The 25,871-nt window shown below is 31.5% G+C and overlaps 2 protein-coding genes across 3 annotated transcripts; both read left to right on the top strand.

The window, feature by feature from the left end:
• The first annotated feature begins 10,674 nt into the window (after positions 1–10,674).
• Positions 10,675–17,231, top strand: LOC107875673 (R3H and coiled-coil domain-containing protein 1). Of its 2 annotated transcripts, none has more exons than XM_016722476.2 (7): positions 10,675–11,124; positions 11,746–11,822; positions 12,227–12,286; positions 13,007–13,249; positions 13,858–14,016; positions 16,339–16,428; positions 16,610–17,231. In XM_016722476.2, exons 1-7 carry the CDS (start codon positions 10,871–10,873, stop codon positions 16,804–16,806), a joined length of 1,080 nt encoding a protein of 359 aa, XP_016577962.2. In that variant the 5' UTR covers positions 10,675–10,870; the 3' UTR covers positions 16,807–17,231. The 2 variants fall into 2 exon arrangements, with proteins under 2 accessions (XP_016577962.2, XP_016577963.2); XM_016722477.2 differs by having other exon boundaries at positions 11,746–11,807.
• A 5,403-nt stretch (positions 17,232–22,634) lies between these two features.
• LOC107874655 (E3 ubiquitin-protein ligase PUB24-like) lies at positions 22,635–24,236 on the top strand. Its single transcript, XM_016721415.2, has one exon. It carries the CDS (start codon positions 22,743–22,745, stop codon positions 24,000–24,002), a length of 1,260 nt encoding a protein of 419 aa, XP_016576901.1. The 5' UTR covers positions 22,635–22,742; the 3' UTR covers positions 24,003–24,236.
• The last annotated feature ends 1,635 nt before the right edge of the window (positions 24,237–25,871 follow it).

The raw sequence follows: 25,871 nt of genomic DNA on the forward strand, positions 1-25,871 counted from the left end.
TTGAAAGGGAAAATGAATCTACCTCTAATATTGAGGAATTGAGAAGGAGTAAAAGGCCTAGAAAAGATATTTTTCTTATGAAAATGATTTTCAAACTTTTCTTGTTGATAATGAACCATCAAATTAATTTGAAGTTACATCTTCTTCTGATGCTAAGTTTTGAAAAGAGGCAATAAAAATTGAACTTGATTCAATTATGAAAAATAATACATGGGTTTTAACTGATTTACCTCCTGGTGCAAAATCAATTGGTTGTAAATGGATTTTCAAAAAGAAACTTAATGCAGATGGATCTGTAGATAAATATAAAGCTCAGTTAGTAGCTAAAGGATTTCTTAAAAGCAAAATATTGATTATTTTGATACATTCGCACCAGTAACAAGAATTGTTTCTATTCGAATATTAATTGCTTTAGAATCAATTCATAAGTTTTTTATCCATCAAATAGATGTAAAAACAACTTTCTTAAATGGTGATTTAGAAGAAGAAATTTATATGGTTCAACCTAAAGGATGTGTAATATTTGGACAAGAAAATAAAGTTTGTAAATTAACTAAATCTCTTTATGGCGTTAAACAAGCTTCTAAATAGTGGCATGAGAAATTTGATCAAGTCTTAATAAAAGACGAATTTTCTTCTGTTGAGGTGGATAAATGTGATTATACAAAAGTAGTAGACAATGATTATGTGATAATTTATTTATATGTTGATAACATACTTATATTTGGTACATATTTAAATATTATAGAATGTACCAAATTATTTTTGTCTACTAACTTTGATATGAAAGATCTGGGTGAAGTGAATATGATATTGGGAATTAAAGTTATAAAAAGTGAAGATGATATAATGTTGTCACAAGAACATTATGTGGAAAGACTTCTTAAGAAGTTTGAATGTTGGGAGATAACTCTTGTAGCCACTTCTTATGATGCTAATTCTAAATTAAAAAAGAATAATGGTGACCAGTTTCTCAGTCTAAGTATGCACAGATTATTGAGAGTCTAATGCATTTAATGAATTTTACAAGGCCTGATATAGCCTATGCTGTGTGTAGACTGAGTAGATATAATCATAATCCCAATAATGAGCATTGGTCTGCATTAATGCGATTGATGAAATATTTAAAAGGAACCGTGAATTATGGTATCTTGTATAGGGGATTTTCTTATACTTTAGAATGTTATTGTGATGCAAATTGGATCTTTGATTCAAACGAGACAAAATCCACTAGTGGTTATGTGTTCATGCTTGGTGGAGGTGCAATATCATGAAAATTAGCTAAGCAAACTATCATTGCTAGATCAACTATGGAATCAGAGTTTGTGGCTCTGGAGTTAGCTGGTACTGAGGCTGAATGGCTAAGAATTTCTTAGCAAATATCCCTTTTAAAAAGGATGATTTGTTGCCTCATAGCCCTTTGAAAAATGATGATCTGTTGCCTCATAGCCCTTTGAACAAGGATGATCTGTTGTCTAATATCCCTGTAATGACCCAAGACTACCCCTAGTTGTTACACGGTGCTTACGATCCTGAAGGACCACAGCTAACCCATGAATGATATCTGTTGTGAGCACTGAACAATAATACTAAAATTAATGCGAAAAAATGGGCTGAAATGCCATAAGATTCAAAACATCTAAAATACTGATAATCTATAACATCTGTAAAACTGAATATTATTTGAAAAATCTAGTCTAAAAATTCTCAAACTGAATCTGTCTAAAAGTGGAGTTGATGGGACAATCCCGCAACTAACTCCGTCTACTAAAATACTGCTAAGCTGAAGTACTGAAATCAAAACATATCCTCTATAGATAAGGACTCACTGCTAAATCTGCTTCTGCTGGTTGAATTTGGATAAGTGCAGTCCAAAACCTGAGTGTCCGAATCTATGATATAAAACATCATAGCGCAAGAAACGGGTAAGCGGACAGTACGCGGGAATGTACTGGTATGCTAAATGAGGTAAGGCTAAATGCATGAGTTTATATGCATGGACAATAACAAACTAAATGAGATGCAAGAGCTGTATTAGCATACATGAAAGATCTGTAACTATTGAACATACTATGCATACTGTAACTGAGTATACTGAAATTAAATCTGATAACTGATAACTGATTATATTGATAATCTGAGATTATTGGTAATTTGAGATTATTGATAATCTGCAATTATTGATAATCTGAATTACTGATAACTGAGTGACTGTATCTGACAGTCCTGATTTTGTAGAACTAAACTGAGTTCTATTTTGAAGACTGAGACTGAGATGAAACTGAAATTGTGGGAGGGAATCATCTAACTGACATGCCCCAATCTGAACTAATCGGAGTCCAATCTGTAACCCCAATTGGAAGGATGTCAGTATCGGGCCACTAGTAAAGATAAGCTGAAGAGTAACCCTCTACTGCCAGGTTCCTTAAACGAGAACGGTAGTACCCTCTACTGACAGGTAAAGCATCCCATCAACCCTCAACTGGTAGGTTTGATGTCTCAACCTACGTTGGCTACGTAGTTTTGAAATGCAAGAATTGCTTCTAAGGATCACACCCTCTGCTGGCAGGTGAGCCCCCATCCTTGGGTTCACTCGTTGTTGAATTCTACTCTCAACTGAAAGACACTGAACTGTTATACTGGACTGAATCCACTGAGATTACTGAGTTTTCCTAAGTTCTGTAACTGATTGAATTCTACTGAGTTCTGTAATGGACTGAGAGTACTACTGATCGTGACATGACTGATACTATTCTGTAACTGACACTGGCTCTAGATAAACAGTTAAATTATCAGGTATTAAATACCCTCAGGACTCGATAGCATAAAAAGTAAAGCAAAGCATAATCTTGAATAACATAACAATGTTCACTTGGTCATAATTCATTCATAGAGACATTCCATCAAACACTTGTAATGCATTAACTTGTACATGAATGGGGAATACGTGTTAGCATGCTATAATGACATTATTTCATTCTCATAGACAATTTATCAAACACATAAGAAACATACTTGGTTCATTAAATCATAAGCACTTAGGGTTAACATGGTTACAACAATAAACTTGCAAATTGAAGGGTTTATCATGATATTATGTAATTCAATACATACTAGAATCAATTCTTGAAACTTGTAATCTAAATTATGGATTAAAACTCAAACAACATCATGAACATGAATTAAATCTAATTTAGACATTAAAATCATAAATCATAGATCTTGTATTTTGAAAAAGGATTCTTGGGATCCATTGAAGGTAAGGATCCTTGGATGAACATCTAACATACCTTAATTCATGATATTCTTGGAGTTCTTGGAGAGATTCTTGGGATTGACCTTGATTCTTGAGAGCTAGGGTTTGTTTTCTTGAGAGATAACTACCTTTTGATTTTGGAAAAAAGTGAATAATGAAGGGTTTCACACATTTTTAGGGCTTAAATCTCATATTTGGGCGGAATAAAATCATGAAAAAGACTGTTTTAACCCTGGGCGCGTCTTTAATTTTTCGTGAAATTTTTCCTATCTGAACCCCTGGCGTGACGCGGTGCTATCACGTCGTGTCACTGGAAAATGACAACTGAAAAATTGCATGGTGGCGCGACGAGGTACAATTGCGCTGTCACTTTGGTTGCGAACTGGAAGTGCACCGCGACACGATGGAATTGCGTTGGTACACTAGAAATTGATATTTGTGAACTGGGTCTATGGCGCGACGCGCCAATATCGTGAAGCAACACTAGAAACTGACAATTGCTATTTTAACACACTCCGCGATGCTCTATTGACCTAAATGACAGCGTTTAACGATTGAAACTTAAAATCGCCATAACTTCTTACCCGGTTGTCTGATTTAGGCGAATTTTATATCATTGGAAAGCTAATTCAATTTCCCACACAACAAAAAGTCAAAAACTTGAAAATTCCACATGTACAAAAGTGTATTCATCTTTAAAGTAAGTCTTTGATATTTTTGGGACGAAATTAAGCTAGGTAAAAGTACAGGGTGTTACAATCCCTTTGAAAAAGGATGATCTATTTTTTAATATTCCTTTAAAAAATGATGATCTGTTGTCTAATATCCCATTGAGAAAGGATGATATGTTGTCTAAATCCTTTAAAAAGGGATGATCTGATGCCTCATATGTATGTACACTGTGATTGTCAAGCCGTAATTGCTATTGCGAAGAATAAATCTTACCGTTGTAAGAGTAGACATATGAAATTGAGGCATGATATTGTTAAGCAACTGCTGAGAGATGGAATAATTTTCATTGATTATGTGAAGTTAGAATGGAATTCGACCGATTTACTAACTAAACCTGTGGAAAGAAAATTAATTCTTCAAACCTCAAAAGAAATAGGGTTAAGGCTAATATGATTGTCAATAGAGATGGTAACCCAACCTATGTGATTGGAAATCCCATGAAGTAGGTTCATATGGGTAATAACAAGTCGATATTAACTCTGTGCACTTTTGAGAGTGCTTGAACTGCTACTAAAATGGAGGGATGAGTTATTGACTCTTAATGAATTCATAGTCCTTATAGATAGTGTATTTAAAACAGTGTACACTTGATGAATTCACCTATATGAGAAGTGGAATGAGGCCGTTCCTATGAGACTTTTGGCCTTAGTCTCTGAAGCTCTCATGAATACCATGTGCGCGCATGACCTATTGGCGTAAAACCACGTTGAACAACAAAATTACGGTCAAAATATGATTGATAAAATCTCTGGCTTACAACAAGAATTATTCGGTTCATAAAAATATTATATTTCACTGGTAATTCTGTAAGTTAAATTTTATTGGTCTAAGTTTGGTTCATAGTCCAGAAGACATCAAACCTACTGCATTTTGTCCATGCAAATCCAACAAGTTAAAATGTTTTTTATATAAATTATTTTAAAATAATGTGAGGATTGTTGGAAAAATAATTTATTTCAAAATAACTTATTGTGTATTTAAAAAAAAAAGAAGAAAAAAGGAGTCATATTATTTACTTGGAGAGAAAGAAAAGAAAGAAAAAAAAAAGTAAAAGAAAAAGTTCCCGCCTAACCTTTCTCTCTCTATATATATTGTTATATCCTCAAAAGGGGTCAACCAATGAGAAACATAGGAACAAGCAACTCTCTTTCTTTCTTTAACTTCTTTCTTCCTCCATCAACGTTTTCCTCTTCATTCTCTGCATAAATTTTGGCTTGGGTTAGTTTAACCAATTTTTAAATTTAACTTGTTGGTATTTGTATTATTGATTTTGTTGATTCCCGTACCATCTGTTTAATTATGGAAGCTTTATTTAACTCGGAATAGCCTCTAATTATTCAGGTAAGTGCTTGTTTAATCCTAAAGAAATATTTCACAGTGCTGAAATAGTTTCTTAGGACAGTGCCTAGCACGACTCAAGTATAATTAATCTATTAACTTATTTAAAAGTAGTTAGATTACCGTTATAGTTTTCATATTGAATATAGTATTATCATTGAGATAGTAATAATATTATACACTATTATGTCATTGTATTACTAATATTATTAATATAATATTTTATCAACAATTAAATAATATTGTTATTATTATTATTTTTTGGTTGTTTCCCAACATAAAGTTATTTGAAACTCAAAGATGCCCCAAATGTCATCTTCAGAGAGTAAAGGTACACCAACCATGCCCATCGAGAGTTAAGGTACACAACTATGCCATTGAAGTAGAGCGTGTGGTGATCATCGATGATATCTTGTTCAATAAATTTGAATTTTTGTTGTAAAGTGACTTGGAACAAAACAATTACCTTATCTCAAAGAAAACGTACTTAAATTAAGTAGAAATAATAATTTAAAAAATCGTGCACACTTTTTGAAACAAAGATTTTCATGACTAATTGGGTTATGTAATGTACTAGCCTTAAATTGTTAAAATGGTCCAAGACCAATATAAATGAAGTAAACAACCAACAAAGTAAAATTTAATTCAATCCGCTCAACTCATATTAAGTATAAAATTTTGAAAACATAACGTAATCATACACCTTAACTTAATATATTTACACAAATCCACACGTTTGTAGTAATTACAAAAACCTCAACTAATTATGTATATTCATTGGATGTATCAGGAGCTAATTATGTATCTCGGCAGATCAAAATCGAAAAAAATATATCAGGATCTAATTATGTATTTTTATAAATAAAAATGTATCTTTATTTGATGTATTATGTACCTTTATAGACCCAAAATAAAAAAAATATCGAAAGATAATTATGTATCTTTACAGAGGAAAAAGTGTATCTACATTAAACGTATCAGGAGTAAATTTTGTATCTCGACATACCCAAAATTGAAATTTCAGTAGTTATGCAAAATATAAAAAAAAATTGTAATTAAACTTCAAACTATCGAAATTTACGTTGTTTACCCTTAAATTTAAAATTTGTTCATTTATTTCAGTACCTAATAATTTTTTTATATTATTATTTATGACTATAAGCAACATCAAATAAAAAATGTCTTTTTAAAATTATTTAAACAGAATTTTCAATGGGTTTATCTGGGGTGCATATCAACTTTACTTTAAAATGAAATTAACTCGTCGGGTTAAAATAATCCCAGTTAATAAAATAATTGAGTTATTAACAAATGAATTGGGCATGTTATGATGTTATCATGTGTGTCTAACAAAAGAAGGAAAAAGTCATCGATTCCATCTAAAATTATACACGAAAAGTCTATATCACACCTAAACTATCATAATGACCTATTACACATCTAAACTATAAAAAAGTGGATCTATTACCTCTTTAGAAGGTGAAGTGGCAGAGAAGGTGTATTCACCTTCCTAAGGTGCGTGAGAGTTGAAAAAAAATCTTAAAATGACAGCTTTCATATACATGTCACTATTTCATTTGTCATTATATCATTAAGTACTCCTAATATTCTTCTTAATCTATAAAATTAGATTAATTACTTTTTCAATTGAAAAAATATTAATATATTTTTTTATTTTTTCAACTGAAAAAATATTAATAAAATTAATTTTTCTTATTTATTCATTTTAATATGTGGGTCCCATCTTTTTCAATTGTTTCATCTTCACCAAAATCGTCATTAAAACACCACCATTGATACCATCATCATCAAACTCAAATCTTCACCACAATAATTTTAAGAATCCACCATAAATTTCATTATCGAAATCACAATACAATTTTTTCATCAAACTCAGCCTTCTCCATTTCTCAATTTCTTCCCAGTTGTCACCACCATCGTCCACCACCATCGCCGTCACCATAACCACCGTCACACAATGAAGTAACTGTTCATTTTTTCTTTGCTAACAAAAATGGGTTGTTATGTTAGCAGTAGCAACAACAAACTACTACCTCCAACTATATCCACCATAAATTTTGGGTATTGGGTTGTTTGTTGATACAACACAAAGCCATAGAAAGTGAACCAGAAAGCAAGAAAAATCCAACACCATCAACAGATTCTTCTAAACTCAAAGACTATCTTTATCCACAAAATCCTCCAATTTCTCCAGCAAACACTCTGCCCTTTGCATTGAAGAAGTAGTAGAATCAAATACGTAATCACATGAATTATACCCACTTGCAATCACAACCACTTGGTTCATCTGATTCAATAACATTATCGAATTCAAGAAAGCAAGAAACTGCAAAAAAAAAAAAAAAAAAAAAAAAAATCATAAATACAACACTATTAATTTAATTTTTTTTAAAAATCAAATTTTGGGTATTGGGTTTTTTTGTTTACATGAGATAAGAATTTGGAGAAAGTGAAAGAAGTGTTGTTGTTCATTGAGCTCAAATTTATGGTGGTTGTTTGTATTTTTTATGATATTAATGGTTGTATTGTGATTCCGATAATGAAATTTATGATGGATTCTTAAAATTATTATGGTGAAGATTTGAGTTTGATGATGATGGTGTTAATGGTGGTGTTTTAATAGTGATTTTGGTGAAAAAGAAGCATTGGGTGACGTGGATTTTTTTATTTTTTTTTAAATTAACATAATATCTAATGTGGTAATGACATGACGATCATATGACGCGAGTGTAAATCACTCTCCATCATGTGACTGGTTCTTGCGTTTTGGGGTGAAAATATTTTTCACTTTTTTATAGTTTAGGTGTGTAATAGGACACTATAATAGTTCAGGTGTGACCTAGATTTTTCGTGCATAGTTTGAAGTGAAAATAATGACTTTTCCCCTTAACTAATCCAACTTTAGAATATTGTATTTGTAATATACCCTAGGTCGATTCTATTTTAAAGGGATAGTGTTTTCAAATGGCCTCCATAAGCGGTGGTCTTAATTCTTTTGTCCCATTAAATAATTTTGTCTTATAAAGTTATTAAAAATGGTATTTGCTTCGAAATATCACTAGGCAGCGCTTTTATTACCCATCAAACATAAGTCATCAACATAATTTAGTTTTGCCTATAAGACAGAAGTTTAGAATATTTCAAGACAATGAATTTGATCAATTGATCACAAATTATGTGTTCTGGACAAAAGTTAGACATAAACTCATGTCTGATGGGTCAATTTATAGTACTTTTTAAAGAAAATACATAAATACCCCCTGATGTTGGCCGACTTTTTCAAAAAGACACCTAAACTTTGAATTCGATCTATTACCCCACGATTCTTATTTAATTCGTTGCAAATATACGATTTTTCGCTGAATTTCAGTCACACCAAAGAGAGTGAATACACGTACCAATCAAATGCTGCCACGTGTTAAATATATTTAATTTCATATTTTATTTAATTTTTTAAATAATTTTATTCCTTTTTATTTAATTTATTATCCCACCCCCCCCCCCCCCCCCCCCCCCCCCCCACCATCATCATCACCACCACCACCATCACTACCACTACCACCATCAAAACATACTCACCACCATCATAAAATTGAAACTTCATTTTTACACTTTTGAATATTTCTTGAATTTCAACCATTTTAATTCAAATTTCATATCAATTGCTTCTTCAAAATCAAAATCCAATTCCATTAAATATTCAAAAGTGATAAATATAGGTTTAATAATATGATTTAAAAAAAAAAACTTCAATGGAGCTTTAATGGTGTCGAAGATCTTTAATGGGTAGTTAAATGATATGATTTAACTACAAAATAGAGCTTTAATGATATGATTTTTTTTTTTTTAAAAATAAACTTCAATGGAGCTTTAATGGAAGAACTTTAATAGTGTTGGAGAAGAAATGGGGGGGGGGGGGAGAGGGGGTACAGGGTAATTTTAGATAGAAAATAAATATTATTTTTTCAAAAAAAGAATATAAATTATATATCAATTATTTACACGTGATAATTTTTTATTGGTCAAAAAAGTCAAATTTGAGCCCTTTCATGAGCCTGTGGCGCGTGTATACACGCAGGGGGGATCAAAATGGTGTATTTGTAACCGAATAAAGAAGAATCATGGGATAATAGGTCGAAGTTAAAGTTTAGGTGTCTTTTTGCAAAACTCGGACAAGATCAGGGGATATTTATGTATTTACTCTACTTTTTATTCCAATTTATGTGGTACAAATGAAATTTTAAAAGTTAACAAAATATTTTGTATAATTTTTGAATATTTTATGTTATTAATTATTAATTTATACTGCTTTTATATAATTTCCAGATACTATATGCTATTACTTTTTTTGTCCCAATTTATGTGGTACTAATGAATTATTTAAGAAAGTTAATCAAATGTATTATATAGTTTTAAATATTTTAAATTGTTAATTATATTATGATTTATATGACTTTCTACGTAATTTTCAAGTAATACTTCCTTTATCGTAATTTATATGACATTGTTAGAATTTGAAAAGTCAAACAATTTTTTTATATTTCTTTTGAATATTTTAATCTGATAATTAATGTGATTTATATTATTTTTTATGAAATTTTTAAATAATATATTCCAATTTATATCCCATTATAGTAATTTATATTAATTTTCACTAGTTTCAAATAATATATCCTATTTATGTTATACTAATAGAATTTCAAGTCAGTTAAAAAATTTTTTTTGTGCCTCTAAATAATTTAAATTATTAATTATTATAATTTATAATATTTTTTATATAATTTTAAATATATAACAAATTGAAAATATAAATAAAAAACTGACTTAAAATAAAAAATAAAATTATAAAAATATCCTCAATCAGAAGCAAATAACTCAAAGCTGGAAGCATTTTTGACAACCGACAACTGGACCCTATGATGCATAGTAAAGTACTCCCTCCGTCTCAAGTTATATGTCTCAAATTTTTTAATTTGATTTCTAATTTTACTTATTTTTTTTAATTATAAAAAAAGACAATTTTTTTTTTCATTATACCTTTAGTAATTGATTACTCCTTGTTATTAGTATTGAATTATGAAATCTTGAAAAATATTGCAAAGATTTTGGTAGTCCTAATTATCCATGCAAAAAGTATTTTGGTATTAATCATATAATGACTCTATCAATATTGAAATTAGCAACATGACACAATTAATAAGGGTAAAATGATAAATTTATATTATGATCATTGTTTTTTTAATAGTATCTTTAATTTGGACGGATAATTTGGGACGGGGCAAGTAATAAATAAAGTAGCAAGCAGTAGTAGTAGTTAACTTTAGAGCCAAAATAAGTATTTACAAATTCACCACACAAAAGAAAAAGAGATTTTCATTTAGGTACAAAAATAAGAAAGAACATATATAAAAAGGTAAAGTTACAAAAAATAAACAAAACATTTCTGAGCTCCAATTCTCTGAAAATCTAGTTCCCTTCAAAATCCTACTGTAAAACCCCATCTTGCATTCTTGATTTTCCGGCATGGATATCGACGGAAACTGGTCGGAAAAGGTGGAGGATCTCATCGACACCGGAGAGATCAATGAAGCCATTTCTTTCCTTGAAAAATTAGTAACTGACTCCCCAAATTCGTCAGATTCCCCTCAACAGTTATCTACTGTACTATTGGAGTTGTCGAAGCTTTATTCTACTAAAGGCTTATCTTTATTAGCTGACCAGACGCGCACAAGAGCATTTCTCATTAAACAGCAGCAAGAATCTATTAAAGAAAATAGGTCAGAGATTGATTTTTTTTTTTTACAAGATTTTCTGTTTTTTGAATGCGTAGAAAATTGGATGAAGTTGCTTTTCTTGAGTTTATTTGATATGGGTGTTGGTTTTCTTGAGTTTATTTGAATCGGCAATGACTGAGGGAATCGTGGTTTTTAGCTTGCTAATAATAAAATTGGAGAAAATGAGAGAGATAGGGGTGATAAAATTGGGAAATTTAATTCCTTGAATGTAGTTTTTCTGGGTTGAAACCCGTATGAAGGGGTAAAATTGCTGACATGTGACTAGGAGGTCACGGGTTCAAGCTATGGAAATAACCTCTCGCAGAAATATAAGGTAAGACTGTGTATGCTAGACCTTTGTGGTCCGTTACTACTCTAGACTATGCAAATGGCGGGAGTTTTAGTGCATCGGACTGCCATTTTAGTTTTTCCTGGGTTAGAAGTTAGAACCCCTTTCGTATCACTTGAATGTCGATGACATAGAGTTTGGAGTTTGCTGTACTTCAAATTTTGTGGTTTTCATCCAATTGGCTGTCTTTTTTATACAATTTCTTTTGTGAGTGTTGGTTTGATCAGGTATAATCATCAACTTCCTCATTGGTTTTTTTTTTTTTTCCCTTCCAGAGATGTAAATGCTACCAAGGAGCCAACTGGTGATGGTACTTCAAGAAGTGGGGTTTCACAAAGTGAGGCGCTTGCGTGTAATCACTGTCCTTCTTAGGCCTTTGTCTAGATTCTTGATTTGTTAGTTCATCAGTCTAATGATAAACTTCAAGTATTTGATAAACATGACATTTATCAAAAGGAGATGACTTCATGTGTAACATATTGTCACGCTCCAATATATCCCAACTCTTATTCCGTTTAGTAGTCATTGTAGTCAACTTTTAACCCTTTACTAATAAAATATTATGTCGGTACACCATCCTTGTATTTTATCCTACATATTGTATGATTACTATATGTCACAATCTTATACCTAACAAATCATCAAATAATTGTCCAGAAAATGATTTCCCAAGTAAAACATTTCCACAGAAATGCCAGATTTCTTTCTTTCTATGTTTGTTGTTCTCAGACTTATAAGCATTACTTCATTTTTCAGGCGATAATGATGATCACGCCAGATTGCAAATTGATACCTCACAGAATGATGGGGATGATGGTAATACCTCCACATCTAAGTGGCTATAACATCTCTTCCATGAATTTATCTATTATGTTTTGTCTTTCAATGATCTCTGTTGAGCATGAAAATTGTATGTGCATTGGGTGCTTGGTGGTGGGAGGGGGATGTGTAGGGAAATGGATTAAAGAGGTGAGGAGTGGGAGGGAATTGCTTGCTTCTAACAGTTGAACTGTTGGAGTAACCATCTGGGGGGTTGTCATATTTGGTATCAACTCCAAGGATCGGTCCGAGGGGGATTGGATGTAAGAAGCTATGTTTTAGTATTTTGCTTGCTCTCAAAGACTCTAGAGATTCTCAATTGAAGTGCTCAATTATACGTATAATACACACATACTATAGTTTGTCCGTAATGTTGATTCCTAACATTTGTCAAAACTGGCCTCGTACTGTATTGGTTCCTCTCCTCCATGTAGTTTGTGAAACATATTGCATTAAGCTTTGCACATGTTCGACAAGTTTGTTTCACTTGTGAAGTTTGTGATCAACTGGGTAAGGCCGCAAAACTGGGTTCAGTGTTAATTTCTAGTGTCTATTTGTACAGGAAGCTGACTTTATGACCTTCCATATTCCCTCCTTAATTACCTCCTTAAAGTTTGATATATCTCCAGCATCCTATGATCATCAGATCAGTGAATTTTGAAGTTACAACCTTGTGGTGAATACCTTAACAAAAAAATAATCTTTTGGTGAATACAGATTGGGAGGCTATTGCTGATCGTGCTCCGGATGAATTACTTTCCCCACAGCACTTGCCAGAAGTGTCTAAAATTTCTTTGCAAGATTCAAAAGTTCAAGGCCCAAAGCGACGTGGAAGGGGTACATTCTCCTATCAGAAACAGAGTCTCTACAGTGATCAGCAGTCTGATGAGCCTGCCGTTGATGACATTGAAGATGAAACTGTTTCCCATATCCCGGAAGGGAGCCCAGATGCGAAAAATTGTATGACTGCACTCTTTTCACGCATGGCAGCATTTGATCATCAATTGTTGTCATGCTACTGATTTGGTTATCAGTATAGTCCTAGTTATCCTCAGTTTTTTCTGGTTAACCCAAATGTTATACTTGTACATGTTTCAAAATGTTGCAGTAAGCATTCCAATCTGTGTCATGTATTCTTCCTCACAGGAAGTATTAAAAATATAACCACATTTTCTCATTTTATTTTGATATTCTGCAAGCAAAGATCATATAGCCTAACTGACTGCAAGTCTTCAAAACAGGAAGGAATGAAAAGAGCTTTTATGAAATTTCTTGCTTGTGTTTTTTTCGAGTGCAGTTATTCCTTATTATAGGTGCTAGGTACAAATGTAAGGACTTAATATTAGAACTATTAGTCATTTATAATAATAGTTTTTTTAAAAAAATTAACTAATGGTAGGTCGAGTGCATATTATGTCAGAAATATCTCTCAATTGTTCTCTCTGTTTCTGCTGAATTAATTTCCATTTTGTGCACGAGAACATTCTCATTTTCATTTTCTCCCAGCGCCCTCTTCAATTAGTTTCTCACTGTTTTTCTCACATTTCTTCTGTTTTTGTAAATTTCAGTAAACTATGGAACGCGCCATGTCGTGGTTCTGGCTGATTTCCCACCAAGCACTAAAACAAATGACCTAGAGAAACTGTTGGAAAAATTTAAAGACGATGTAGCAATTCGCTGGGTCAATGATACAGTTGCACTTGCAGTGTTCAGAACACCATCCCTTGGTAATTTAGTTCATTCTCTGTCTGTAATTTGAAATTAAAATTGCTTCCTGCCATTGGCATAGCTTTTAATGACGCAACATATGCCCTTGACCTTTTCTTTACGTCAAAGGTGTTTTGGTTCTATTATAAACTTAATCTTTACCCTAGGTTTAACCCAATCCTTAACAGCGATGTTGGGAACTAGTATGCCTGAGTTTCTCAGGCAGATGAATTCCATTAAATCATCTTTCCTTTACATTACTGGTGACCATTTTTTCGTTTAGCTTTTCTCCATCGGAAAACATGTCAGTTGGACATCAAGGTCATTTTTTATATATTCTATATACAGTACAGGAGCCCTTTGGTCTAGACTGAAATAGCAATGACCAAAGGAGATGGACATTACGGTCAACAACAACAACAACAACAACAAACCCAGTGTGTTCCCACAAAGTGGGGTCTGGGGAGGGTAAGATGTACGCTGTCCATACCGCTACCTCAAAAGAAGTAGAGAGGCTGTTTCCGATAGACCCTCTGCTCAAGATAAGAGATGGACATTACGGTCGATTTAAAAATATTTTAGCCTATAGTACAAGATGGAGTTTCATTCTTCTAGTCACTATAAAAGGAATGTGTTAGCTTAATTATGGAGCCAAGAAATTTCATAAGAAGCAAAATTTCAAGTTCAGTCAAAATTTGGTTCTGTGTAAATGCACTAATTTAGAAAGAAAAGCTCATCTTTACATTTTGAGATAAGAAATGAAAGGTAAGGATTTTCCATTTAAGTTAGTGATTTTGTCTCCATCTTTTGTAGTTGAAGATGGGCACAAGCTCCCTTATAACTGACTCTTACAAGAGTACTGAAAATCCAAGTTGAACAAGGAGGTGATGAAATATGTAACACGTGGACACAATAAACCAGATAAATATTCCTGTTTATATGGCAAAATCATTATTTGAAATTTGTACCCTTGGTAAATGTGTCATATGTTGAAAGTAGATAATGTGAGTGTCTAGAGACTAATGCCTTAAAAAGACGAGCTCAAGAGTTAAAGGCGTTTGTTTTTGACAAGAATGCCAGTCTTTGGTGAATGTTTTCTTATCCTAGGTTCCAGAGTGTGCTTGTCTTGGGGTTTTAGGGCTTCTTCAAGAATGCCTCTAGAGTCTTGGTAGATTAACTTTCTCCAAGAGAAGACGTACTCCTCTCTGGAGGAAATCTTTTGAAGTGATTAAACATTGTGAGATGAGGAAATCTTGGTCTGGAATCATTCAATAGTAGGAATAAGGATGCCAGTGTTCTCACTGAACCATGTACTGGCATAGATTGGTCAAATGTAATGATGAAATTGGAGAGGTTCATTGGAGGGACATAATGGCAGATGGCATAGAAACTGTTGTTGCCTACCCTCAATCGTGCACAGGTAGCCGCTCTAAAGTCCTGGTCAGACGATGCCATTGAAGGGACTTCTCCAAAACTATGGGGGCCAGTAGATTCAAGTTGATGCAAGATCATTTTAGTCCATATTCAGTTCCGGGGCCAATGCCTCATGGGGGAAGGTCCAGTTATGTGCCAAAGCTGGGAAGGAGAAACAGAGGTGAACTTATTCTGCTATCTGGGAAGTCCCAAACAAAATTTAAATGCGGGACACCAATATGATGTATTCCTTTTAAAATTTCCATCTGGTGGAGGCAGGGAGAATTTGGTTCGAGGAATAAGTCTCCATAAGGAGGAAATTGCTCATCTATTAGTCTTGGATGCCCATTATCAAGGAGTTTATTGATTAGAATGCTTCAACTCCTGTTTATCATCTGGTTGAAAGCACTTTTGAAGAGCATTACGTATGTGGTTTACCCCTTTTGTTTGGGATGGAATACTTAAGTTTAACCTGCTAATTGTTTAAACACAGTAAGGTCTAGTGTTGTCAAGGGAGAAACCTGCAGAAAAGAACCAATGGGCTTAAGCTTAAAACACAGTTGAAGCATGTGCTTTATCAAAGATTGCATAGATGAAGAAACAATAATGTAGAAAAAATGTTAAAAGCCCTTGGCTCTTTACAGAAAGCCTTAACAAATGTTCTACTACATACTTCTTGTTTAATATTGAAAAAGAAAAAGCAACAGATCTGCTAGGCGATTGAAAGGCAGTTCTTTTGCACTTGTACTTGAGCAATTCTCCTTTTGTAATGCTTTGTACCTTTTCTTCTTCGATGCACTTCTAGAAGTCATGCCATGATGTCTTTGCTTTCATATTGCCAAATGGTGTCATTTTACACCTCAACTGATTTCAAGGATATATTTAGTGCTTGCAACTATATTTCAGCTATTTGTTTTGTTGTGATGCAGCACTAGAGGCCAGCAGCTCAATTCACTGTCCATTTACGGTAAGGGTACTGTGCGAGGAGGATGAACTTTTGAGCTCAATTAAACCAAGAGGTAACATTTGCTATCAGCATGATAATAGCAGAAACCAAGCCAAAAGTTATATGACAATCTATAACAATGTTCTCACCACGTTTGCAAACGTGTCGAATGTACTTTCCCGTTCTACTACGGCAAAATTAGTTTGTAGGATGCTTTCTGGTTTGTTTATGGTACTCGTTAAATGTATTTGTAGATCTAGAGCCTCCTCGTAGAAGACCTCAGACATCAGCTAGAACCGCCCAGAGGCTGATTGCTCAAAGTATGGGTATAAAGTTGCCTTCTACAGACTTTGGGTCCAAAGAATATAGGAGACAGGAGGAAGCCAGGAAGAACCGGATAGTTTCAAGACAAAACCTGAAGAATGATGCTTGGGGTGATGATGACAACTAAGATTTACTATTTGTTAAGCTCTCTCAAAGTTATTTGTTCTTCGGTATGCATTAAACTAGTGTTACGGCTCTGAAATCCGCAAAGTATTAACCAGCCTTTGCTTAGTTCTTGAGTTTTGCACATCTTTGAACAGACATTCTTGATATTATCCAATTGTTTAAAAATGTACTGTACTCATGCTTGTATAGCTACAAAAATGAGCCAAACCACATTCAAATCTCCAGTTTCTGATGTATATCTGTGATGTTAAAATTGTACTATCATTTGTTTGGGCTGGCTGTCTAATTGGAAGCTGTGACTTGTCCCGTTGGTATTGTTTGGTAGTAATGTGCTGAATAGAGCAAAACATTCATTTGACAATATGGGTTGTTAAATTCAATAAGTTAATGTATACATATTTCATGTGTTTAAATTTTGAGTTCTTTTACTTAACTATGATATTTTTGCTTAATGCGGATAAATTTTTAGCCCTAGCAGTGCAAGATACTCGGTTGGTATTTGGTAAGATCCTCATATTGCACGAATTATATAATTTTTTCCATTGTTAATTTGTTGCTTATTCAAGTCAAAACCCAGTTAGTGCCACTCAATTTCAAGTCTCTTTCTTATTTTTATTTATTTATTTGTTTGTTTATTTATTAATTATTATTACAAAGTACGCCGTCCGTTTCTAAGCAAGAACATGTTGTGACCAACATGCGTTGTGGTGTAGCGGATGAGGCTGCTCCACCCTTAATCAACTTTGGGCATGGAGAAAACTCTCGAATGGGGCCCTACGCGGCTCGAATCCGAATTAGTCGGACTCCAATGTGGGTACCGGACACTAGATGGGAAACCAAAACAAAAGAGAGCATGTTGTGGATACTTCCTCTGTTCTGTTTTACTTGGCTTCTATTGACTTGATGCTTTCTCTAAGAAAATATTAATTAGAAATTTATTTTATTAAATTAGTGTTGTTAATTATATTTTAAAAATTTAAATTTGATTATTAATACTTAATATAATCATTAAATGATAAAAAATAATATTGGAAGAACATAATAAACTTCTCTTAAATAATAAAAGAAAACGGAGGGAGTAAAACATCATTTTACCAACTTACCCTAAATAAAGTTTTAACTTCTTTTCAAGTTGACAATGATTCTATTTAAATTGAAGAGTCCAATATTAATGGTACAAAGACATATTAAAAAGATTATAATCAAGATATTGTCGAAGATTTAAACATGCACTTATTTAAAACAAAATCAAAAGAAAAAATATGCACTTATTTAGAAAATGAAGACAATAATGTTCATATTTTTGTTTCAACTAGTGACCCTTGAGCATTTTTATTCAAAAAGTGATCCACTTCAAACTCCCAAGTGTCCGTGAAGCTAGGTTCAATTTATGACACCTAACATTAAAGTAAAAGTGACCAGTACAAGATTTTTGCACGTCTACAAGTAATATTCCTTTTAGACTTTTGAAATTCTAAACTTTCACAACTCTTATGGAGACTCAAAATCAAATACGATTATTACCTTATAGTACCTATGTTACCAATCAATTAAGTTGGTCCATTGCTCCTCACAAATTATCAAAGTAAATGATTCAATGCATGGAGAATGTTTTACAAATTCACGTAACTCTACGCATTTTGTTTCAACCACAAAGTGGCTCATTTAACTTATTCAAAATCACCAACTTCCAAAGTTTCACGATTTCTTATTTTGACTAAGGATCAAACTTCTCTTTGGCATCTCAACTTATTCACACTCTATGATCAATACTTTTGGTATAACTATAAAAATTATGAAAATACTTTCCTTTCCTTTGATGGGAAATGGAAACTCTTGAATTTAGTTTTATATATTAATGTGTTTGTATTGAGATTAGCCGAAAACAAAATAGAATATGATATCAAGAACCAAGTCTTTACGATTAGATAAAATGAATTGCTAATGTCAAAGTTATTTTTTTACATTGCTATTCTTTTCGGGGGTAAGTGGTAACAAACACATCATGTCTTGAATTGAATTTTTAAACTCTCTAAACTTTTGAGAGTATAAATATTTTAAATAGAACTTCGGCAAGGAAACAATATCTATTATGAGTATATCAAACAGCTTGTGACGTTTCAAACATGATAAATAGTAGTACAAAAAATAAGTAGTCCAATGCAACACATAAGTTGGTTGGAGACTTGGATCGGAGTAGACTTATCAATACATTTTCAGTTTTTAATTAAGATATTGATAACTGATGAAAGCAATACTAAATTTCAACCATATTCATTTCTATAGAAAAGGAAGAAAAAAACAAATAATGTGATAGGGACAATTTTTAAATCACGTCGTTTTAATAGTATAAGTGCATGACTAAAGAAAAAAAACAATGAATACATGTATCACGATTTATTCAAGAGCCGCCATGGTAAACTCAACATATTTTGCTCCATGTTAACGATGACAACTAGTAGATGATTCCTTGACCATGACTAGTTAGAGTTTTGCATGTTTTATGAACATTGTGGAATACTTCTAGGTAGTCTTTTTTCATTATACATTTTATGAATATTTTTCTTTCTGTTCTGATTCATGTGATATCGAATTGAATTTCTTGAGTTACACTTTTTCATTGTGACTTCCAAATTTTTGAAAATTATATAGAAAAGGTTATAGGTCACAACAATTTACAATTCAAATGTTTTTTAAGAAAACATATACCGCGATCAAAGAGAAACTTGTATGCACATAACCGAGTAGGATTTAAGTGATATTCACCAATAGTGTGACTCAATTTTACATGATATCAGTAGTTTTTAATCTTTAATCAATTGTATAAAAGGTTATTATTTTATGTCATCTTTGCTTATAAAGTTATAGTAATATATTGGTTACGGTCAATTCAACCGATCACGGTGTAAAAATTTGTATACGACATTTTGTACTGAAGGTATTAACTCAAAGAAATATTCCATGTCACATTATTATCTCTAGGAAAACCATCAGTCTAGAGTTTTAGATAGGTACTAGAATCGTTTATCTTATACTTTTAATTAAGTCATGAATTTGAATAATTCATTATTATGCGAATTATTTGAAAATGATAATGGAAAAGTTCTTCCTTAGCTTGACTCATTAATGATAATGGAAAAGTTCGATCAACTAGTTTATTAGCATGGCCATATATATGCAACATATTTACTATATTGTATAAGTTGAAACAAACTATATATTTTGTAAATTAATTGGCCGAAATGTTTAGGATCGTAATTATTTTTATTAATTACTACAAGATGAATAATTGAGGGTAAACCTAGATTTGCAAGAAAAATTATCAAATAAAACTGATTCAATAATAATTATTTTAACTTAAATTAGAATATTCCGAATATATATATATGGGATAATACCCACAAAAATATCTGAACTTTAATCGGATTTTCAATTGAGCATACTGAACTTTGCGGGGGTCCTATTACCCCTCTAGACTTTTTTTTTCTCCATATTTTAATGTCATATATCTGTCCACTTGGACACATGTAAATATGAGGTGGCGCGTGTATTACACACGCCAATACACGTGTAAAAATACATGTGCCAGCATCGAATCTGAGTATAGAGTTTCGGGGGGGGGGGGGGGGGAGGAATTAAATCCACTTTAAAAAGTCTAGGGAGGTAATAGGACCCCCGCAAAGTTCAGTATGCTCAACTGAAAATCCGGTCAAAGTTCAGACATTTTCGTGGTTATTACCATATATATATATATATATATCAGCTCACAAATAAGTTTGCTTTATTTCTACTTATTCTAATGATGAATAGTTAAAGCTAGCTAAATGCATGAAACTAGAAAGTTGAGTAGTCTAAGAAAAATGCATTTTTCTCTTTGTGCATGCATGCACCATGTATCGTAAACCACATGTTACGTTAAGCCAATAATCACTTTTGAATTAGACTGAACTAATTTCCAACTCTGGTTTAGCATTATACAATGTACAAATTGATTGTTTTACCTATTTACTATTAGTAAGGTACGTTGAATCTTGTAGTGCGGGGCTAACTTATTGTCACAATATATATGACTTGTAATTGGTCAGAGTATAGGGTTATAGTGATTTTAAGGTTTTATTTTGTTTCTCAATTAATTATTTTTTGTGAGCATAGTTATACCTGCATTCTTTTTTTTGGGGTGGGGTGGGATTGGGGGGCATCATACGGTATGGGTACAATATTATTTGAAACTTCAATACGGTAATTTTGGTATTTTAAAAACATTGTATTATTATCATATCATATTAATTCGGTACGGTTCAGTATTTTGATGTTCGATTTCGGTATTTTGCGGTATGATAATTGATAATAGTTTGTTCAACTTCGATAATATATACTTGTATAATAAAATATTATTACTTCTATTTTTCAAAAGAACGTCTCAATTGTATCGTAAATACACATAACACATGTAGAAATATTCAAAATTAAGAAGTACAAATAACTCCTTTTGTTAATCAATTGTACAAAAAAGACATTACAATCATGATAAAGTAGTGAAAGGCTGAAAGTTCCAATATCTGAATATTTTTATACTAAGTAGTATATTTGTTAATATATATATATATATATATATATATATATATATATATATTTATATTTATAGAAGTTATTTATGTAACTTTATACTTCGATATGATATTCTGTATTTAAGTATGTCATTTATAAATATCGAATACTGTACCATATACTAAAAAAATTTAAATTATATACCATATACCATACCAAATACCATAATACCAAAACCACGATATCAAAAATTTAGATTCAATATGATAATTCGATATATACTATACTATGCCCATCCCTTATTTTTTTAGACGAAGATATTGTTTAAACATGTAAAATAAATGTATTTGCACATCAGTGTCGAATGAGCAAGGATCTAGCCCTTCAGTAAACGGGGTTATCCGCGTCCAATACTGTTAATATGAGGCATAATATAGTAATATGTAAAAACTTATTAAAATTTAAATAATTATTAATTCTCTTTGAAACCATATTTTATAAATAAAATGAGTTTAATACTAAGCTAGTATTTAACGGTAGATTTTGAAAATTTATCTTTAAATATCTGTTTGATTGTGAAATTTGATCAAGAAAATGCTCTGTTTCCACCTTGAACTATATACGAAATTACTGAGACACCCTATTACCCTTCTGGACTAACTAAAATCGTATCTTTGACAACCTTAATACCTAGTAGCACATACGTGTGCCTACGTGGACCTTCAGTGTGTACTGATGTGCCATGTAGGTACTAAGGTTACCAAAAATACGGTTTTAATTAGTCCAGAAGGTAATAGGACCTTTTTAAAGTTCGGGTGTGTCTCAACAATTTCGTGTATAATTCAGGATGGAAACAAAACATTTTTCCTTTTAAATATTTACTTTTCAAAAAATTTCAAATTACCAAAACCACAAATTTCAATTTAAAAATCTATAATCAAATAAAAACAAAAAATTAAATATCGAACTCTTCTTCCTAAATCCGCTTCGCCCAAAGAGAGGGTTTCCGCCACTGCTAGCGCTACTTATGCGTTCTACTTGTTTCTTAGCCCCACTGGCCACTATGATATGTCTTTTGAATATGGAAAAGAACACAAATATATTTCCTATTTCTCAATTGTTTCATGTAGGTTGACCGGCTACTCCTAATTCAAACTTTGACCAAAAAAATAAAATAAAAAGACAATAAAAATAATCAACATAATGATTCTTTTCTTCTGCATCTTCCGTTGCTTATTCCGTTCAAACTTGATGTATATAAATTAGCCGCTTTCTTTTACCACCTTTAATTTCATTCAAAAAATTCTTTATTTCTCTGTATTTTTCTTGTATTATATATATATTTACTGTTAGATTCTTCTCGTTTAGTTCTATCATGTTAAAAAAAATATGGAAGAAGTAGAGATACCCCAATATTTCTTGTGTCCTATATCACTTCAAATCATGAAAGATCCCGTCACAACGATTACTGGTATTACTTACGATAGGGAAAATATTGAACAATGGTTGTTGATGGCAGAGGAAAATACATGCACATGTCCGGTGACAAAACAACTTTTGCCTAGAGACACCGCGTTGTTGACACCAAACCATATGCTAGGGCGATTTATTCGATCCTGGACTATATGCAATGCTGAGAAAGGGATCGAGCAAATTCCATCACCTAAATATCCTCTCAATAAATCACACGTCTTCAGGCTAATTCGTCAGGTGAATAATCCCGAGCTTTATTTAGAAGCGTTGAGAAAAATGGTAACTATGATAAGTGAGAATGAGGAAAATAGGAAGTGTTTGGATGAAGGTGGTGCAATTAAGGCTATGGTTTTTTTCCTATTGAGGAGTTTTAAGGAAGGGAGATTTATTATGGGAATTGAAGAAGCATTGAGGATTTTTCATCTTGTTTGGAGTCCAACAGACGAAAACAAGCAACTTGTTAAGGAAAATCATGATCTAATTGAGGCTATTTTGTGGATTTTGAAGAGTCGCAAAATGTGCAACAACAAAAATCAAGTTGTAACAATCAAGACTCATGCAATGTTGGTCCTGAAAAGTGTGGTCTCAGTGTCAAGTACGAATCTATTAACGAGTCTAACACGCGATTTTTTCCAGCAAATGTTGGATACTCTGAGGAAAAACAGCAACAACTATGTGTCTCAACAAGCAACAAAAGCAGCGTTACATGTGCTGATAGATGCCTGTCCAGGGGGACGAAACAGGCTAAAAATGATCGAACTAGGGGCTATTTTCGAGCTAATTGAGCTCGAATTAAGCAACAATGAGAAAAGGGTAACTGAATTAGTTTTTTCTCTTTTGTCACATTTGTGTAGTTTGGCTGATGGCAGAGCAGAATTAGTAAAACATGCAGCTGGAATTGCTATGGTTTCGAAAAGAATACTTAGAATATCTCCAGCCACCGATGTAAGTGCAATTCAAATTCTTGGATTAATTGCAAAATATTCTGCTACAAAAGAAGTGTTGATGGAAATGTTAAGAGTTGGGGGTGTGGCAAAGTTTTGTATGGTGATTCAAGCAGATTGTGAAGCATATTTAAAGAAAAAGACTATGGAAATATTAAGGGCACATAATAATGTTTGGTATAACTCTCAGTGTGTACAAATTTATATTTTGACAAGATGTCCAGGACAATAGAGAGCTTTACAATTTCTTCAACACAATTTATATTTAATTTCTTTTTAATGATATAGTACTGTGTATGTTTTTTATTCTGCATAACGATATGCAAAATATACATTGAAACCTCATATAAAAGTTTTATTATTTATGAAGAAATTATATGGTTTACTTGCCTTAGTTAACTGCAACAACTTAATGTAGAAGATGATATAGACAAGCATTTAAATAAAACTCTTAAAGATTTATCTACCTAACTATTTGTTCCACAGAAAAATTATATATGTGAAGAGATCGTTGTTTATATCACTCATTACTAGACAAGCATGACCGTGCCAGGGCCCAACATTAAGATATTTATTTGTCTTTTCAATCTTGATATATTTAAATAAAAAATTTTAATAAAAGGATTGCATATGTTTCTAGAATTCATCCGGAATCTAGCATGAGTTCAACATATGTTATTTTAATATGTATTTAGATAATTTAAGTTGTTAACTATTGTAATTTATAATATTTTTTTATGTATTTTTTAAATTAATATACGTTACTTTTCTTGTCCAATTTTTTGTGGAATTGATAGTCAATTATATTTTAAAAATAATTAAAGTTTTTTATTATTGTGATTTATAATACTTTTCTTCTATTCCAATTTCAGTAACACTAATATAATTTCAAGAGCCGACCAAATATTTTAAATCTTTTAAATTTTTTAAGTTGTTGATTATTGTGATTTCTAGTATTTTTCATGTAATTTTTTTGAAATATATAATATGTTAATTTTTTTTTTTAGATATTTTAAGTTGTTTACAATTGTAATTTATAATACTTTTTATATAATTTTTGAATAATATATGTTACTCTCCTTGTCCAGAGTTTTGTGTCGACAATAGCCAATTATATTTTTTAAATAATTTAAATTTTTTATCATTGTGATTTATAATATTTTTTCTATCTCAACTTATGTGGCGCAATGCTTAAATGACCATAATAATTAATTAGGGGTAATCTAGTAAAATCACGACTGAAGCAGTTGAAACAGAAATCAGTCAATTTTTATAAAAAATTTTGTTAATTATTGTTATTTACAGTACTTTTTATTTCATTTTCAAATAATATATGTTGCTTTATATCCTTTTCTGTCCCGTCCCAATTTATGTGACACTAATATAATTTTGATAATAAATCAAATATTTTATGTTGACATACCATTTTGTTATTCTTATTTTTCTAATACATAAATGACTTATAATAAAGAGTGATATAGTAAAATCATTGTTCGAAAGACGAAAATTTAATTTAAAACATTAAGAGTTAATTTCTCATTTTATGTCTATTTTATTTTTCATGAAATATTATTTATTTTCTTAATACCTAGATGACTCATAATAATTAATTAAGAGCTACTGATTATGTTATTACTATAAAAATTAGTATAATTTTATCATATCCAATAATAATCATCTATAATTCACCGAAATAGTATATTAATTAAATACGGGACGCTATATTTGCATATGCAAAATATGGTATCATTAAGAATTATTGGATAGTGCATTATATTTATCTTTCACAATAATAAAATTTTACTATATATATATATATTTTTTTTTTCTAACTTGATACATATTTACCCAACACAAATTCTAAGAAAATATTCATTAGAAATTTATTTTATTAAATTAAATATATTAATTTTTTACTTTAAAAATTTAAAGTTAAGTTTAAATTTTAGTATTTCTATATAAGAAAAAAATAATTTTAAAATTTAAATTTACTAAAATAAAAAAAAAATAATTTTCTATATAAAAGTCAATTAAAATAATAAAATTGATTTACTTTAAATATTTAGTTGCAATTAATTAAGATAATTTTTTATTTTGTCTT

This window comes from Capsicum annuum, chromosome 6, assembly GCF_002878395.1.
Source record: "Capsicum annuum cultivar UCD-10X-F1 chromosome 6, UCD10Xv1.1, whole genome shotgun sequence".
Lineage (NCBI taxonomy): Eukaryota > Viridiplantae > Streptophyta > Magnoliopsida > Solanales > Solanaceae > Capsicum > Capsicum annuum.